General features: G+C 40.9%; 1 protein-coding gene across 3 annotated transcripts in view; it reads right to left on the bottom strand.

Annotated features, from left to right (window-relative positions):
• CDCA7L (cell division cycle associated 7 like) overlaps window positions 1–19667 on the bottom strand; it is a 63360-nt gene that overhangs the window by 11998 nt on the left and 31695 nt on the right. The window contains exons 2-3 of one of the 3 annotated variants that reach the window (XM_014584744.2): window positions 13562–13702; window positions 1738–1866 (exon numbers count right to left, since the gene is read on the bottom strand). In XM_014584744.2, coding sequence (XP_014440230.1) covers window positions 1738–1866; window positions 13562–13702 — 270 coding nt within the window. Of the gene's footprint in view, window positions 1–1737; window positions 1870–13561; window positions 13703–19667 lie in introns of all 3 variants that reach the window. The other 2 variants (XM_006169844.3, XM_006169845.3) reach the window with 2 other exon arrangements.

Raw genomic sequence — 19667 nt, 5'->3', positions numbered from 1 at the left:
AGAGGACCAAAGGTCCAGATTACGGCAACATGCCATTAACCAGAAAGGTGGTCCCATCTGTTCCCATAAGAGTGAGCAGGAGGTCGGGTGAGGAGTCAGCAATGCTTGCAGACATCTCACCGAATGCTAAAATTGCATTTGCAGATGGATCTTCCCTGGGCTATGAGTTACATCATTGGCTATTTCACATGTCATTGTACCCTAAATGTGCAGACCTAAGGGAAGAGAAAAAAAAGACTTGGGATAATTTACTTTCCCTCATGAGACATGCAAACTCTTGGAATAACTAGGTATATCACTTACTGACTTAATTATCTTATCTTCTTTCACCAAGATACCCATTAGGGTTTGGAAGGCTCTTTGAGTCTTACTGGCAAGAAACTGGGGACTTGTTGGCCAAAACCCATGAACTGCCACATGAACAGCTTCTGCAGAGAAAGCCAAAGGAGGGTGGGACCTGCAGGCTGCCAGGGCTCTGTATTGCTATTCATGGAAAAAAATCACCATCCAAAAGCCAGCTTACTCATTAGGGCTTCCATGCCCCAAGTTCTCCCTCAGGAAGATGAAGGACAAAACCTAGTATTCACAGCTCAATTAGCCTTCCACACAGGTTCCATGCCAAAAGCTGTTCCTGAGGAGCTTCTGACTATGAAGAGGCTTATGTTCATTTTCTAGATATGCTATTTTTTCAATTGGTAGAAAACATTTTTGCACTTAAAACAATCTAAAGAGCCAAGATAGACCTTAAAGTTTGAATACCAGTGGGCAGTCAACTAGCCTAAACACAGAGAAGAGATCAACCAACAAGTCTCTTCAGACTTCCCTTGAGAATTCAGGCAGGGCTAGGTTATCTTTAACAAGCACTTAGCATCCAAATCAAGAATGCACTGATGGGGACCAGCAGTTGGCATAATGGTTATGTTGCTGAACTCCCATGTAGTCGACCGCAGTTCGAGTCCCGGACCTGGTGGTTTAAAATCATGCCAAATGCGTGTGTATGTCCAAGATTCGAAATGAGAATGTAGAAGGGACTGAAGCATGGCCACCCACCCAGGAGGGTGATTTCTTGCTTTCTGTCTCTCTGTCTCTCTCTGTCTTTCTGGTGAGCTCACGTGCCCTACAGCAAAAACCTCTCTGAAAAAGAAAATGAAAAAAAAAAAAAAATGCAGTGATGGGACCATGAGGTGGCATGGTGGTTAAAGCATTGGGTCCCACATGGCTGGTTGTGCAGTTCAAATTCCGGACCTGGCAGCTTGAAAAACATGCCAGGTGCATGTGCATGTATGCCCCAAATCCCGAGAAGAGAATGAGGCATAGTAATCCCCCTTCCCTCCGCTGAGGGGAGATGTCTCACTTTTCTTCTCTGGCAAATGCATATAACAGAGAAGAAAAACAGAACACACTGGAAAACTCCAAGTTTGTACCATGCTACATTTTTGCCAAATTAACTTCAAACCTAATATTATTTCTCACACAAGAAAGGACTTTAAGATAAAAGATAAAAGAGGTTCAAGAAAGACCAAGGTAAGACCACTGGATTTTCTCTAGGAGAATGGACTGGTGAATCAAGGATTAGCCCTAGAATGGCAATTTTAATATTAATTCATCCATAAGATAAACATATAAGAATAAGTAAAATCTTTTCATTTGTACAGTGACTTCTTACAAGTGAAACTACGATTCAGATACAGGACTGAAAAATACTACAACCCACATCTCCATGTTGATAATTATTACCATTACTTCCGGGTGACTATTCAGCTCACTTTGTGTAAATCCTTCAAAATCTTCAGTTTCTGAGTCAGTATCCTCTATAAAAATTCTTCTTAGCTCTTCCGTGAAGTATTTGGAATGGAAACGTACACCCTGCTAAATTAAAAACAAAACACATATATCATAGAGACAGAAAGTAGAAGAGAGATTACCTGGGGAAAGGGAGAAGGAGGAATTAACATTTAATCGGCACAGATTTTCCGCTGGAGATGAGGAAAACATTCTGGAAATAGATGATAGTGACAGCTGCTCAATATGGTGATAGACATAATCCCACTGAAGTGTGTAAAATGGCAAAGATATGGTGTGTGCATATTACCAGGAAAACACACACACACGCATATCTAAAGCTAACAGAAACTTACAGCTATAAGCTGTATGATTTGAAAAAATCAGAATGGATACAGTCTCAATCAGTTCTGGCGTGCCTGGCAAGTGCCAATGGAATCCGGCTTTTCCTGCCAAGACTGGCAACCAGAAACGTCTGCTTTCACACAGAACAGAAAACACATGGAAAGAAGACATGAGGAGAAAACTGGCTTCCTCCCACATGCCAGCTTTCCTCTCTGTCAGCCATGCAAAGCCAGCATCTCCTCCCTGTGGTGAGTGTGGGGGACTCATACCCCTCACTGTCCGCCTGAGTGGGAAGACTGGTCTTGCTCCACTATGGACTTGGGTGGGAAATCAATGGGAAATGCCAGCCCTCTTAACTTCCTGGGAATTTCCTTTCTGCAGAAGGGGAGAGATGGGTAACTATGGTAGGTAGTAAGGAAGCAGGAAGATGTGATGTGTCTTTTTACTCTTAGAAATAAAGATATTTCCAACAATGCCTTTTTCTTTTGAGATACTACCAAAAAGACCTGTGGATCCACAGGTGGCTTGGAGGTTACGGTGCTGGATCCCACATGGCCGGCTGTATGGTTCAAGTCTTGGAACTGGCAGCTTGAAAAATCATGCTCAGTGTGTAGGCATGCAAGCTCAAAATCCCAAGGAGAGAGTGGAGAGAGGATTGTAGCATAGCCATCCCCCTGAAGAGTGATTTCTCACTTTTTCCCTATCCCCAACCACCTTCCCGGCGAGTGCACATACCTTATAGCAAAAAACTGAAATAATTAAAATAAATAAATAAATAAACAGAATGCTTCAGAGAAAGGAAAGGGAAAGAAAGGACTGTGGCCCAAAGGGAGACCCACAGGAGTAGCCTCCTGTAAGCCCAAAACTGTGTCCCCAGTTTCCTTTCATCCCCAATACAGCAATGACACCTCAGAATACCACATTCGGGTGAGATTCTTCCCCGCCATGCCTTTCTCTGACTTTAATTTACACTTCTTTGAGCTCACATCTCTCTGCAGAAAAACAGATATAATAGATAAGTGGAAAAACTTACTGAAAAAGAAATGTCTAGATCTAGCATTTTTTAAAACTTAAAAATGTCTCCTATGAATTATTATGGGTAATTGGAGTGAGTATTCTTGGAGCTAAATCACTTTGTTCTTTTGTTGATAGCTTTGGTGCAGCTGTTTGGAAACACACACACACACACACACACACACACACACACACACACAGGAGAACTTCCTTTAAAGTGAAATTCAAATTATGTTTCAGGGAGATCAGAGTCAGCATACACTTACTATGTTCAAGCTCATGCGGCTTCTCCCAGCTGGGTAAAATGGATCACACACACACGTGGGGTCAAGTGGGGAAATAGTGGACCATGGCTTATTAGAGGGGACGTCAAAAAAATCATGGAAAAATTAGAAATGAAGTGCAAGTTTATTTCAGTGCAAAAGAAAAATAAAACTGACACCCACAGCCTTCAAAATACACATTTTCCATGAATGTTTGAAGACTGGCCCCCATGTTAAAGATCCTCTCTATGGCACATCATAGAATGTTAAAAACCACAAAGACAAAATTCTAAAAATGGCAGGAGAGAAATATCAAGTCACTTATAAAGGTTATCCTATTAGGTTAACATCAGACCTCTCAACCAAAACAATGCAGGCAAAAGAAGAATAGAAAGATATACTCAAAATACTGAAGGAAAAACAATTTCAACCAAGAATACTATACCCGGCAAAATTATTCTTCAAGTGGAAAGAATGAATAAAATTATTCTGACAAACAAAAACTGAAATAATTCACCAATACTAGACCACCTCTAGAGAAAGTACTGAAAAGGGACCAGCAGATGGTGTAATGGTTATGTCACTGGACTCCCACATGACTGACCATGGTTCAAGTCCCAGATCTGGTGGCTTGAAACTCACAGTCACGTGTGCATCCATGCCCAAAATCCTGAGTGGAAGAGAAGGGACTGCAATATGGCCATTGCCCCTGGGGAGTGATTTCTTATTTTCTGCCTCTCTGGTGAGTACATGCACTCTATAGCAAAACTCTCTCTCAAAAATAAATAAATAAAAAATAAAAGTAATGAAGGGAATACTATATCAGGAAAACTGAAGAGAGACCGACAAAAATAAGAGAATGAAGACAACCAAGAAAAATAGCTAACAAAATGGCAGGGACAAATCCACAAATATCGGTAACACTGAATGTTAATGGATTAAATTCTCCAGCAGACACACACAGTGGCTGAATGAATAAAAAAACAGAAACACTTTATTTGCTTCCTACAAGAAACATACCTCATGTATAAAGACATACACAGACTAAAAGTAAAGGCCGGAAAAAGCTATTACATGCAAGTGGAAATCAAAAGAAGTCTGGAATCATGATACTGGTATCAGACAAAATAGTTTTTGAAAAAAAACTGTAAGAGGCAAAGAAGGGTATTACCTAGCACTAAAAGGACTAATTCACCAAGAAGATAATAAAAGACATAAACATCTATGCACCCAACTTGGAGGCACTCAAATACACGAAGACTGCTAGATCTTAAGGGAGAGAGAGACTGCAACACACTAATTGTTGGGGATCTTAATACTCCACTATTGGAGAGACAGATCTCTCCAGAGATCAGCTAGATAAAAAAATAAGTAAAGAGATACAGGGTCTAAATGATACCATAAACTGAATAGATTTGACAGATATCTATAGAACTTGCCACACACACACACAAAAAAAAAAACCACAAAATACACATTATCCTCAGCCCCCTGCATTGAACCTTTTCTAAGACTGACCACATGATAGGACACAAAACAAGCCTTTACAAATTAAAAGACACAGAAATTATGTCCGGCATATTCTCCAACCATAATGGAATTTGACATTTTGTGTATTTTTGATTTTTTAAAAAATCAAAAATACACAAACATATGGAAACTAAACAACCTACTTCTGATAACTTCACAACCACGTTAGAAATTAAGAATGAAATCAAAAGATTCACTGAAACCAATGAAAACAAAATACGTGAGTTTCCATAATCTATGAGACACAGTGAAAGCAGTCCTAAGAGGGAAGCTCATAACAGTTAGTGCACATGAGAATAAGATGGAAAGGTAGCGGGTAACCTAACAACACACTTCAGGGAACTAGAGAAATGATGGCAAAAGAAAAAAAAATTTCAGGAGGAAAAAAGTAATAAAGATTCAAGTAGAAATAGAGAATAAATTAACTATACCCAAAAGATATGAAACCAAAAGCTGGTTCTTTGGGAAGATAAACAAAATTGATATACCATTAACTTGACTAAGGAAAAAGGAACCAAATAAATCAAATTCACAATGAAACAGGCAAGATTAGAACAGGTAATAACAGAAATACAAAAGGTTATTAGAGAATACTATGAGCAATTCTATACCAAGAAACAAGAAAACCTTAATGAGATGGACAAATTTATGGACACATATAATCTACTAAGACTGAATCAGAAAGACACAGAAAGCCTGACTAGATTGATAACAAGAAATTAGATTAAATCAGTAATAACAACCTCCCAACAAAGAAAAGTCCAGGTCCCAATGGTTTTACTTCTGAATTCTACAAAACTTTTAAAGACGCATTAACCCCTATTCTATTCAAATTATTTCTAAAGATCCAAAAGGAGACTCTCCCAAATTCATTTTATGAAGTCTCCATCACCCTCGTCCCCCAATCAGACAAGAATGTAACAAAAAAAGAAAACCATAGTCTCTGAATAATAGATGGCATAATAGATGCAAATATTCTCAACAAGATAGCAAATTATATCTAATGACACATTAAAAAAGATTATACACCATGACCAGGGAGGCTTTATTCCAAAGATGCAAGGATGGTTCAACCTACACAAAACCATAAATGTAATATACTATATTAACAGAACCATATGATCATATCAATCAATCCAGCAAAAGCATTTGATAAAATACAACTTCCCTTCATGGGTAAGACTCAGAAAAATCAGCATAGAAGGGACATTTCTCAACACGATATATGAATATACAAAAAATCCATAGCTCAGAGCCAGCAGGTGGAATGCTGGTTAAGGATGCTGGACTGCTACATGACCAAGTCCTGGACCTAGTGGCTTGCTTTCTTACTTTGCCTCTCTCGCTTGCTCTGTTTTTCTCACTGTTATGTGTTCTATAACAGATTCCAGAATAAATACAATTAGATAGATAATTTTTTCCCGTTTTTTTTTTTTTTTCTTGAGAGGTTTTCGCTACAGAGCGCATGCGCTCACCAGACAGACAGAGAGAGACATAGAGACAGAAAGCGAGAAATCACCCCCCAGGGGGGATGGTCACGCCACAATCCCTTCTCCTCCATTCTCCTCTCAGGATCTTGGGCACGCACGCACACGCGCCCGGCATGAGTTTAAGCCACCGGGTCCGGGACTCGAACCACGGTCGACTACGTGGGAGTCCAGCGATATAGCCATTACGCTAACTGCTGGTTCCATCTCCACTCCTTTTCAATGTAGTACTAGATGTCCTACCCAATGCAATTGGACAAGAGAAGAATATAAAGGCATTCAAATTGGGAAAGAAGAAATAAAATTATATTTGCAGATGAGATGATTATATACATATAAAATCCAAAAGAATTTTTTAAAAGGCGATAAATTAATATTGTAAAGTGTCAGGATACAAAATCGACATACAAAAATTTATAGCATTCTTTCCTTTTTTTTTTTTTTTTTTTGAGAAGTTTTTGCTATAGAGCATGTGTACTTGCCACAAAGACAGAGGGACAGAAAGCGGGAGAAATCACACCCTGGAGGGATGGCCACACCACAATCCCTTCTCCTCCATTTTCCTCTCGGGATCTTGGGCATGCATGAACATGCACCCAGCATGAGTGTAAGCCACTAGGTCTGGGACTTGAACCGTGGTTGACTACATGGGAGTCCAGTGATATAGCCAATATGCCAATTGCTGGTCCCAATTTATAGCATCTCTATACACAAACAAGGGACAAAATGAGGTAGAATTTAAGAAAGCAATCCCATTTATAATAGCCCCCAAAAGTATAAGATACCTGGGAATAAACCTAACCAACAAATTCAAAGACCTCTACAAGGAAAACTATGAAAAAACTTAAAAAAAGAATTGAAAATCCCACAAAAAAGTGGAAAGGCAACCCATGGTCCTGAATTGGAAGAATTAATATAATCAAAATGCCAATCCTACCCAAATTAATCTACAAATTTAATGCAATCCCAATCATTTTCCCAGGGACATTCTTCACAGATTTAGAAAAAAAAAAATCATAGAATTGGTCTGGAATCATAAAAGACCACATACTGCCAAAGCAATTTTTTTGCAAAAAGAGTGGACAGTAGGAGACATCTCACTCCCTGACCCCAAAATATATTGCAAAGCTGTTATAATCAAAACAGCATGGTACTGGCACAAAAACAAGCAGATGGGCCAATGGACCAGAATAGAGATCCTAGAAATAAAACCCAAAACATAAAGCCAATTGAGTTTAACAAAGGGCACCAGTCAATGCAGTGGGGAATAGATCATCTTTTTAACAGATAGTGCTGGGAAAACTGGTTATCCACCTGCAGGAAGATGAAACTGGACCCTTGTCTCTCACCATTAACAAAAATTGACACAAAATGGATCAAAGATCTAAAGCTAAGACTTCTAACTATAAAACTACTCTTAGATAACACAGGGGAAACTCTTACGGACATTGCAGTAGGCAAAAACCTCCTAAATAAGATCCCAAAGCACAGGCAATAATCCCCAAAATAGACAAGTGGAACTACATCAAGTTTAAAAGCTTCTGCACAAGTGGGTCCAGCAGGTGCATGGTGGTTAAGGGCATTGGATTCCAATATGATCGACCGTGGTTTGAGTCCTGGACCTGGAGGCTTGCTTTCTCACTTTGTCTCTCTCTCACTCTATCCCTTCCTCGCTGAATAAAAATAAATAAATAACGGATAAATAAAGTTATATAAAATCATTCTTAATTTTAAAAAAGCTTCTGGACAGCAAAAGAAACAATAGTTAATTGGCAACTGTTGGAATGGGAGAATGTATTTGAAAACTATGCGTTGATAAGGAACTAGTAACTAGAATATACAAAAAACCCAAGCAGCTTACCCCTCACTTCCTAAAATAATCAACCCAATTAAGATTAGCGAATGAATCGAACAAACAGCTCGCTAAAGATATATGAACAATCAAAAAGTATATGAAAATACTCAACACCCCTTATCATAAGGGAGGTGCAAATCAAAACCATGGTAAGATACTGCCTAGCCCCAGTCAGAATAGCTAAGGTTAAAAAAATGAAAATGATAAGTGCTGGTGAAGGAACTCTCCCCTACACTGTAGGAATGTAAATTAGTACAATCACTGTGGAGAACAAAATAGAGGTTCCTCAAAGACCTACAAATAGAACTACTGTGTAATCCAGCAATCCCATCCCTGGGTATTTATCCAAAGGATAGGAGAACACTCAGAAAAGTGCTTGCATATCTGTTTATTGCAGCATTATTCACAGTTGGTAAAACATGGAATCAACTCAAATGTCCATGAACAGGTGAATGGATTACATATACTCTATGAAATACTACTCAGCCACAAAAATAAGATCCTGGCATTTGATAGAAAATGGATGAATATGGAAGATCCACTCTTAAGAAAAGCAAGACAGACTATGAAAGAGAGGTACTACATGTCCACAGTCAATATATACTCAATAAGATCCTGGCATTTGATAGAAAATGGATGAATATGGAAGATCCACTCTTAAGAAAAGCAAGACAGACTATGAAAGAGAGGTACTCTCAATACTCAATAACCACACTTTATGGCAGAAACTAAACAACTGGAAGGTATAAAATCATGCAGAACAATTGTGAACACTAGAGATAGTGTGGTAGGAGGGTGGGAAATGAGAGAAAGTGAGCAGGTGGGAATCAAGGGGAAAAATAAAGAGGCAAAAACATTTAAGGGACACAAATGAAAAACTATCTGTCGATAATGTGTATGATAATATCTTTAACTGGACTATTATATAGTGTACTCATGCTGGGAAAATTCATTTTGTATGTTGTAATGATATACAGTGAGTGAATGTATAAAAAAATAATAAAACATTAAAAAAATAAAGATCACAAACAAAGAGACCAGAAAAAGAGTTAATGTAGGTTCTCACTCCTGCATGGAAACTGAAAAAAGATGTCCTCAGAAGTATGAAGTAGAATGTAACTACAGGAGCCAGCAGGTCGTGTGGTAGTTAAGGTGCCGGACTCACATATGGTAGACTGCAGTTCAAGTCCCAGACCTGGCAGCTCGCTTTCTCACTTTCCCTCTCTCATTCTCTCTCTGGTATGCACACATGTCCTATAACAAATTTTTTAAAACAATAAATTAAATTAAATAATTATTTTTTAAAAAGAATGTGATTATAGAAAAGATGGATCGGGGCTAGAGAGAAGTTGGTTAATGAACACAAAATTATAGAGAAGTGGAATCAGTTCTAGTGTTTCTCGAGCACAGCACAGTGACTATCTTTAACAATTTTCTGTGTATTTCAAAATAGCTGAAACAGGATTCTGAATGTTCCCAACACAAAGTGGTGGCAAATGGTTGAGATGATAAATATGCTAATTACTCTAATTTGATCATTATACATTGTATTCATGTACTTAAAAACACACTGTATCCCATAAAAATGTACATTATGTGTCGATTAAAAGTAATAATAAAAAAAGAAGAACTGGGACCAGTAGATGGCAATGGTTACATTGCTGGACTCCCACATGGCTGACAACGGTTCAATGGACCCAGAGGCTTCAAACTCATACCAGGCATGTGTGCGTGTGTGCCCAAAATTCCGAGAGGAGAGTGGAGGAGATGGGATTGCAGCATGGCCATTCCCCCCGGTGTGTGTGTGTGCGCGTGTGTGTGTGTGTGATTTCTCTCTTCTGTGTGTGTGGGGGTGATTTCTCTCCTCTGTCTCTCCATCTTTCTCTATCTCTCCAGCGAGCACACGTGCCCTATAACAAAGATCTCTCTTAAAAAGAAAAAAGAAGAGCTAACAAAGGAGGTTAAGGTTGTTTTTTTTTATGAACCCTATGTCACATTTAATAAATGTAAGGTCTGGGGGAAGGGAAGAGAAACATGGTGGAAACTTTCCTGCCGGCAGGAACTTTCCGGTTTTCCACATCTGGCCTGCCATCACCAACAGACTTTCCCGCCCTTCAGCATCTGGCGCACCGCCAAAGCTGAACAGAAACAGCGACCTTCATTGGCCAGACAAAGACCCGTGGAGACCACCTATTGGACAATGGCCCTTTAAGAATGAGTAGCACCCACCCTGGGTGTGATTCCCTCAGCCTCTGACCAGATGGGGGTGGTCCTGAGAGCTTTTTGAAGAATAAATTTTGCTGGTTTTATTAAGCCCCAATGCCTGACTCTGGTATTTTCATCTTTGCTGCCTCTGACTCCGTTGCCAATCCCAAATCAAACCTAATAATAGCTTGGGGAGAATGAGTGCCCTGGTGCACCAGAGTCAGCCCAGCACCCACTGTGGTCATACCCAACAAATACCTACTATGCGTTCATTCTATACAGCCATAGAGTGCTGGGTGCCTGAGTTGGGAAACATCACTCAAGTATGAGGTCCTCTCCTTCCAGGAATTTACAATGTAGGATGGGTCCACAAATAACCACGATGAGGGTCAGGATTATAAGCAACATGGCATACAGATGGAAGGAAAATCCAGTAAGACTTCATGGAAGCAGCAGCATTTGAACTGGATCTGAATCAGGGCAGGGCCTAAGAAAATGATGAAAGAGTGAGTACACAAACAGAAAAACAGCATGGGCCAGTGGACAGCGGGCAGACCAGCATGTCAGAAGGAAGAAAGCCAGTTTCTAGTTACCTGCAGTACCTGAAAGAGAAAAGAAGAGAGCTGGGCAGATATAAAACTGAGAAGGGGTAGCCCTGGATTTGGAACACACTAGCTGGGTATTTCACAGGTATGACAACCTGAGCAAGTCGTTTCACTTCCCTGAGCTTCAGTGTCGTGACCTGTAAAATGGGATGGTAACAGCACTTATCCCTTCCAAGGGAGGTCTATGGATTACAGGTAGAACTATATGGAAAGCAGTTGGCAGGCGCACTGTCAGGGGCCAGCTAAGGTATGCTGAGGCCAGCCTAGAGGAACGGGAAGGACAGACTTGACTACATGAGTGATGCTCACCACAGCAGCAACAGCAGCTGTTGTTTCTTTATGCCCAGTGCATGCCAGACTCTTGCATTCGGCATTTTCCACACACCCCACAGTGTTCAGGATACTCCTCCAGGTGGATGGGGGGCTCTGCCTCCCTTAATGCATGACCACATTCGGATGCAGACTGACTATCTCTGAATAAGGGAGGTGGCATGGCTAGAGCTTAGTCCTCCCATGGATTCTTTTCTTTTCTTTTTTTTGGAGAGGTTTTTGCTATAGGGTGTGTGTGCTCGCCAGAAAGACAGAGAGAGACAGAAAGATAGAAAGCGAGAAATCACCCCCCCCCGGGGGGGGTGTGGCCGCGCCCCAATCCCTTCTCCTCCATTCTCCTCTTGGGATCTTGGGCACGCATGCACACGCGCCCAGCGTGAGTTTAAGCCACTGGGTCCGGGACTCGAACTATGGTCGACTACATGGGAGTCCAGTGACATAGCCATTACGCTAACTGCTGGTCCCCTCCCATGGATTCTTGTAGGGCATGAGCATTCAGGCAGGACTATGACAGCTAAGACAGCTGAAGCCAGCAGGCGGCCTGGTGCTTAAGGCACTCTCTCACATCGCTGACTACAACTGGGTTGGGACATCAAAGCTTGAGAAGCTCGCTGGGCACATGTGTGTGTGTCTCCCAGAGAGAAGAATGGAGAAAGAACTGCAGCATGGCCATGGGGAAGGGGTGATTTCTCACTTTCCTTCTCTCTCTGTTTCTCTCATTCTGTCTCTGATAAGTACATACCCTATGTCAAAAACCGTAAGAAAAAGAAATATAAAAAGAAAGGAGTTGATGTGAGGAACCCAACAGGCGTTTCATCCACTCCTAAATGAGAGTCAGGGAGATGTAAGAGGAGTCCTTGTCAAGAACAAAAGATGGAAGTATAAATGAGGAAATGGGAAAGTCAGATAACCAGGGGAGGGAAAATGCTTAAGTTTCAGATCTCCCTTCTACCAACCAGCACTATCCAACTGGCAGTCAGAAAACTGCCTGGGGCTGGAGAGAGAAGCCAAGCTCCACATGAAGAACGCAATCACAGCTGAAGGCTGGACAGTCAATGGGATCACTGAGAGTGAAAAGACCCCCAAACAGCCTTGGAAAAAGATGCAGACAACAAAACACAAACGTGTAACAGAGAGGAAAAGAGCCAGGAGAATGGATGGAAATGGCTAGGAGGGTCAAATGCTGTGGAGACATCAACCAGATATGGATGGCGGCAGAGACCAGGGGACCATGCTGACCTCCCCGGAGGCAAGAATGCACAGTCAGCCCAGTAATTAAGCAGGCACTTCACCTCCATATAATTAACTGCTTCCCTTTAGTCTTTGCCCAGTCCAAGCAAAATGGGTTTAACTTACAGCCTTTTAGGAGAGGCTATAGCCGAAAGAGAAGGAAGAATTTTGGTGCCACAGGGAACTTAGAAGAAAATGCACTGAAGGTTGGAGTTTTTTTAAAAAAAACATTTATTATTTATCATGATTTTCAAGCCACCTGATTCCGGAATGGAACTGCGGTCAGCCATGTGGGATCCAGCGCCTTAACCAACACATCACCTGCTGCTGGGCCCCTGAAGGCTGGAGATTTTGATTGACCCTTCCACTGCGAAGACACAATGAAAACCACTAGAAATCCACCTCTCATAGAATCATAACCTGTGGTTGCTGCAGATCAACGCAATTAAGGAACAAATAATGCTCTCCTCAGCAATTCCAAGACTGAGGTGCTGATAGAATTGTGCTGCAGGACCACAGCGAAGCGACTGTCCCAGAGTAACCACATGCTTCGCCCACCCTGCTGCCTTCCTCAGTGTGGGCTAGGGTGAGGTGGAGCCAGTCCTCCTCTCAGCAAGGGAGGGGGACTCTGACTACAACCTCACCACAGGGCAAAGAACATGGATTTGATCATGTGAGGTCCCTTTACTAAAAAAGAAAAATGTATTGTACATGGAAAGGATTCAAACTGCCGAAGAGAACGAGGTACTCTAATCAGTTTCCTGAAACAGGAAGGCATAAAGCTTCTAAAATAAAATGTTTGTGACAACTAACATTAACTGGAATCATCAATCTTGGACCACATGCAAATTGAAGACTATCCAAACCAAGGGACTTCCAGATGAACACACCTGCCTTGAAAGGAGGCATCCATACCTGTTTCCCTGACTCCAGCGAGTCAAAACTATCACAGCTCTCCTCTGATGAGAGGGTTTCCATGGGAACATCATCTTGGAAACCCAGGAATTCTTCATCATCACTGGGGGCGTTAAAGATGTCAGCCACTTCTTGAGGGATCTGTTTGGATTCAAACAGAGAAGGATAAAACCAGGGGCTGTTGTAATCAGGAAAATTATCTAGAGGGGAGTACGAATTATCATCTCATAACCTTCTCAGTCTGCCATGGTCACCCAGAAGACCCCAGTAGCTCTGAGCAAAATGCTTCAGCGGAGACCTTAGGATAAAAAAGGTGGGGAAGAAATTTTTGCATGCAGTTGCCAGAAAGGCTGAGAGACAGAAAGTAAGAAATTACCCCCTAGTGGGAATGACCACACCACAATCCCTTCTCCATTCTCTCCAAATTTTGGGCACGCATGCACACGTACCCAGCGTGAGTTTTAAGCTGCTGGGTCTGGGACTCAAACTGTTAACAACTATGTGGAAATTCAGTGACAGCAACATAATCATTATGCTATCTGTTGGTCCCCAGACTTTTACAATTTTAGAGACATACCCTACTTTACAGAGAATGTTGAGGCCATGCCTATACAGCAGTCATTTATTATGTCTTGATTTAAAAAAAAGCAGCAGCATCAGTTTCTCATAAACCATTGACCATCTTTTTCTCCCATTGAGGATTTGTCCTTAAATATCTATGTGAAAATAACTTCATATGGGCCAGCAGGTGGCATAGCAGTTAAGGTGCTGAACTCCCATGTGGCTGACAGAGAGTTGAGTCCCATCCTGGTGGCTTGAAACTCATGCCAGGAGCGTGTGAATAGTGCCCTAAATCCTGAGAGGAGAATGGAGAAGGGACTGCAATGTGGTCGTCTCCCCTGGGGTGACTTCCCATTTTCTGTCTCTCCAGTGAGCATACAGGCCCTATAGCAAAAATCTCTCTCTCAAAAAAAAATCCAAATAAAATTTTTAAGCTTTTTTCTTACATAATCTCATCTATGGTTGTTTTTGTCATATGCTGATTCAGAAATATGAAACTTCATGAAATAAGTAGCTTTTCTTTCTCTTTGTACTCTAAATCAATTTAGGTGGTTGTAGAATTAATTCCAAGAGAATATAAATGCTATTATGGGCAATTATTCCCAAAGAGAATGCTGTCAGCACACTTACTCTAACAAAGATGTATCTGCCGGGAGTTCACTTTTCTATGCTGGCTACCTATTTTCTCCCAACTCTCTATTCTAAAAAAGTTCTAAGCCAGAGAGAGGTAAAAGAATAGCAGAAATATCTGTAGGTTCTTCACCCAGAGCTACCATTTGTCACCACATTTGCTTTCTTTTTCTCTCTTTTAACAGATATTAGTTTGACCATAAGTATTTACTGATATTTGACTGTTTTTGATCTACAGAAATAATCACTTAATGTGTCAATCAAATCTATGCATACCCACCCTGTTTTTTGTGGATATCATACTAATTTGTCCTAATAATAAATGATGACATTCTCTTACAGAACCACTAAATATTAACTGTACCTAAAATAATTCATATTAATTCAGTAGCAGTTAAAACCCATGTTCTAATCTCTGCAGCTGTCCCCAAAATGTTTTCTTGTGATTTTGGAAGGGCAAAGGAGATACACTCATGGAAGGTTCAAACATTGTGAATGATTCCTTTTTATGAGTTTTTTGCTATTTTCACAAGCACTTCTTTGTAGTTAGTTCCAGAACATCATGCATTCAGAGCTGATGTAATCATTTCCTCATGATTAGATTCAGGTTATATATTTCTGGCAACAATTCTACACAGGTAACATGTACTCTCAATGCATCACATAAGAAGGCACAAAATGCCAGGTTATTAATAAGTAGTTCAAAATATTAAAACTAGAATGGGGAGACCAGCAGTTGGTGTAATGGCTATGTCGTTGGACTCCCATGTAGTCAACTGCGGTTCGTGCCCCGGCCCCGGGGGCTTAACACTCACACCAGGTGCATGTGCGTACATGCCCAAGATTCCGAGAGGAGAATGGAGGAGAAGGGATTGCCGCGTGGCCATTCCCCCCTGGGGGGGGGGTGATTTCTCGCTTACTGTCTCTCTGTCTCTCTTTCTGGCGAGCACACGCACCCTATAGCAAAAACCTCTCAAAAAAAAAAAAAAAAAAAAAAACAGAAACAAAAACAAAAACAACAACTATAATGGGACCGGCAGGTGGTATGGTAGTTAAAGGCACTGGATTCTCACTTAGTTGACCATGGTTTGAGTCCAGGACCTGATGGCTTGCTTTCTCACTTTCTCTCTCTGTGTACTGCGTTCCAGTCAAATTAAAAGTAACAATAATGATAAATAAAATAAAAGGAAATACTTCTTTTAAAAAAACCTATGCATTTCTTGTTTTTTTATTCTTTTTTAATTTTTAAAGTCTTTTTTACTCGCACATTAAATCCCTATACATCACTTAGATTGTGAAGAGCCTTTACCCAGCATGATCTACACCTCAGTCTAGCCCAGTTGAGACAATTATACACATCCTCATCAACAGATAATAAACCTTATCTGTGTCCCACAAGTGTCTTACCTCTCCATTTCCCCCCCAAATTTCCTATCAATGCATTTCAAAGTAAATGGACTAGCATAACTAGCACACATGTTGACTTTTTAGCAACTGTTGGCTAATCTTGCTTCCTCTTGTATTCTTACCCATACTCCCCTCTTTCAAATTATTTTAAAGCATCTGCAGACACAACGTCATTTCACCATGTATTATCACCATACATGCAGTCTGTATTTACAATTCTAGTACCTTTTCAAGAATTACTTATTATTATCTTCTTTAATTTGCTATAGGGCACATGCATGAGAGAGAGAGAGAGACAGAGGGAGGGAGGGAGGGAGGGAAGGAGGAAAGAAGCTGCCAGGTCCAGGACTTGAACAGTGGTCAACCATGTGGGAGTCTGGCACCTTAACCACCATGACCACGATGCCACCTGCTAGTCCTTTCTGATTTTTATTTTTTGAGAGATTTTTGCTATAGGGCATGTGCACTCACTGGACAGACAGAAAAACAGAAAGCAAAAAGTCACTCCCCAGGGGAGATGGCCATGCCACAATCCCTTCTCCTCCATTCACCTCTTGGGATTTTGGGCATTCACACACATGTACCCAGCATAAGTTTCAAGCCACCAGATCCAGGACAACCACGGTTCAACCATGGCTGAACACGTGGGAATCGAGTGACACAACCATTATGCCACCTGCTGGCCCCATGAATTAAGTATTCAAAATATTATACTCCGTACATTTCTGATATTCAAATTATTCCAAATTTGGCCACTTGGAGCTTCTTCAAGCCAGCTCTGTGTTCTTCTGACATGACCTTAGTAGTGTGGGCGCCTCTTTGCTTTCTGGCACAAGCATGTCAAGCTAACCCTAAGCTTTCCCTGTCCCAGACCTCAAATTAGCTATTTCTCCAAGCTCTGGTAATTTTCAATGGGAAATGGCATTTGGAAACCAAGATCTGAGATTTCAGTGTGCTTCTTGTTAATGAAGTATTATGGCTTCTAAGCTTTTTGACTGACTACAGCAAGGATCACTTATTATTATTATTATTATTATTACTGTTATTATTATTATTATTTGCCATAGGATATATGCACTCACCAGAGTGAGACAGAGAAAGGAAGAAATCACCCCCCAGGGAGGTCGGCCACATCGCAGTCCCTTCTCTTCCATTTTCCTCCAGGGAGTTTTGGCATGCATGCACATGTGCCCAGCGTAATTTTCAAACCATCAGGTCCAGGACACAAGCATACTTGAAATATCTTAAACTGCAAGTTCGTAGTGACACCCTGACTTCAAATTCATCGTGGCAGGATTCTACCTCGCATTCTTCAATTCTACATTCTTATCACCCTTCCTCTATAACAAAACCCTTAATTCTCAATACTTCTAATACATTTATCCATGTGCTATATCGACAGGGAACACAAAATAGTGTCAAGCTTATACCAATACAACACCAACAACAAAAATAAAGTTTGAGATTCTATGTAGACCCGTAGACCACACTCCCACTACATACCAGATCTTTTCCTTGGGATAGTCAGACAATAATCATATGTGGGGATATAAAAACTGGCCATTATCATCATGCAGTATACAAAAGAGATGTTCTTGATGGCAGAGGTTTATCATTTTGCTGCTTCAACAGGACACTCTTATGTAAAACTTCTTAAACTGAGTGTATGAAGGTAAATAATGCAATGACTACTGGTAGTTTTGACTACTGGTAGTTTGTTGCCACCTTGATTCATGATGAAGACCACAGTTTTTTCCACCTTTGCTTCTGAACAATCAGAACAAATATCAACACAGCAAAAAAAGACGAATAATGTCCTGGCGTTACAATGACAAAAACTTACTTACCTTTCGATTTTTTTTTTTTTTTTTTTTTTTTTGCAAAGGTTTTTATTTTTTTTTTTTGAGAGAGGTTTTTACTATAGGAGCTTGTGCTTGCCAGAAAGACAGAGAGAGACAGAAAGCGAGAAATCACCCTCCAGGGGCGATGGCCACACCGCAATTCCTTCTCCTCCATTCTTCTCTCAGGATCTTAGACATGCATGCACACATGCTGGCGTGAGTTTAAGACACCCAGTCCAGGTCTCCAACTGCAGTCAACACATCGGAGTCCAGTGATGTAGCCACTACACCATCTGCTGGTCCCTGGATATTTTTTTTAAGAATTATTTTATTTAACTTTATTTATTTATTTATTTTTAATTTGTCCAGAAGCAGAGCGAGAGAAAGAGAGAGAAAGCAAACCACAAGGTCTTGGAATCAAACCTCCTTTGGCCATTGTGGGAGTCCAGCACCCTGAACCACCGCCACCTGCCAGTCCCCGCCTTTGGATATTTTTGAGGGTCCCACAGACTACCATGACCATCATACTAGTATAATCAGAGTTGTGAATTCAAAACTACTTGAACTCTTTGAACTGTGTGTATGTATGTGTAATTAACTTTACATTGTTGGGTTCACTTAAGAAGTTACTAATCCCTGAGCCACCTTTTTTTTTTTAAATTAAATAATTATTTATTTATTTAAGCTGCCAGGTCAGGGACTCGAAAACCACGGTCGGTGATGTGGGAATCCAGCACCCTTAACCACCATGCCACCTGCCAGCCCTACGCCACTTATTTTTATCATGATGTCAATGATTCTTATTTAAAAGCAATAAAATTAATTATTCAATCAAAGAAGTTTATATTTTGCTTTTTGGTTTTTTTTTCTCTTTATTCATGATAGAACTTCTTTATTCATGATAGAAAGAGAGAAAGAGACAGAGAGAGATATCCCGTCCATAGAATCTGGTCATGCCACAGTCCCTTTCCTCTAGTCCTCCAGCCTGTCAGATGGCAGGCACTCGCCTGTTACTCTTCAGGCTGACCTCTGAACCAGTCACCATGTGAGATCAGGCTTCTTCCCAGCAGCTCATTGCTGCTGTGCTACAAGCAGCCCAATATTTGGTTTTGGTTTAGAGAACAGACATCACAAGATCGAATACTATAAGCACAGTGATGTGCTTGTTGGAATTAACATGTGAATATCAGTAAAGGGATCAGGATTCAATGCCCCGACCTGATAAGATGACAGGTACAAACTGAAAAATAGTAATAAATAAATTATTCTTTTTAAAAAAATTAAAAATAATAATTTTTTTAAAAATAAGGGGCCAGCAGAACTAGCAGTTAGTGTAATGGCTATGTCGCTGAACTCCCATGTAGTCGACTGTGGTTTATGTCCCAGACCCGGTGGCTTAAAACTCACACCGGGCATATGTCGTGTGTGCCCAAGATCCTAAGAGGAGAACGGAGGAGAAGGGATTGAGGCATGACCATCTCCCCTGGGGGGTGATTTCTCGCTTTCTGTCCCTCTGTCCCTCTCTGTCTGTCTGGCGAGTGCACACACCCTAAAGCACAAAAACCTCTTCCCCCCCAAAAAAAAAAACCTTATTAAAAAAAAAGGAGAGGGGGCAGCAGGTGGCATGGTGGTTAAAGGCACTGGACTCCCTCAAGGCTAATCATGGT

This window comes from Tupaia chinensis, unplaced genomic scaffold (assembly GCF_000334495.1).
Source record: "Tupaia chinensis unplaced genomic scaffold, TupChi_1.0 Scaffold147534_1, whole genome shotgun sequence".
NCBI lineage: Eukaryota > Metazoa > Chordata > Mammalia > Scandentia > Tupaiidae > Tupaia > Tupaia belangeri.
The sequence above is the reverse complement of the archived record's forward strand: the minus strand, read 5'-3'. Positions and strand labels throughout refer to the sequence as shown.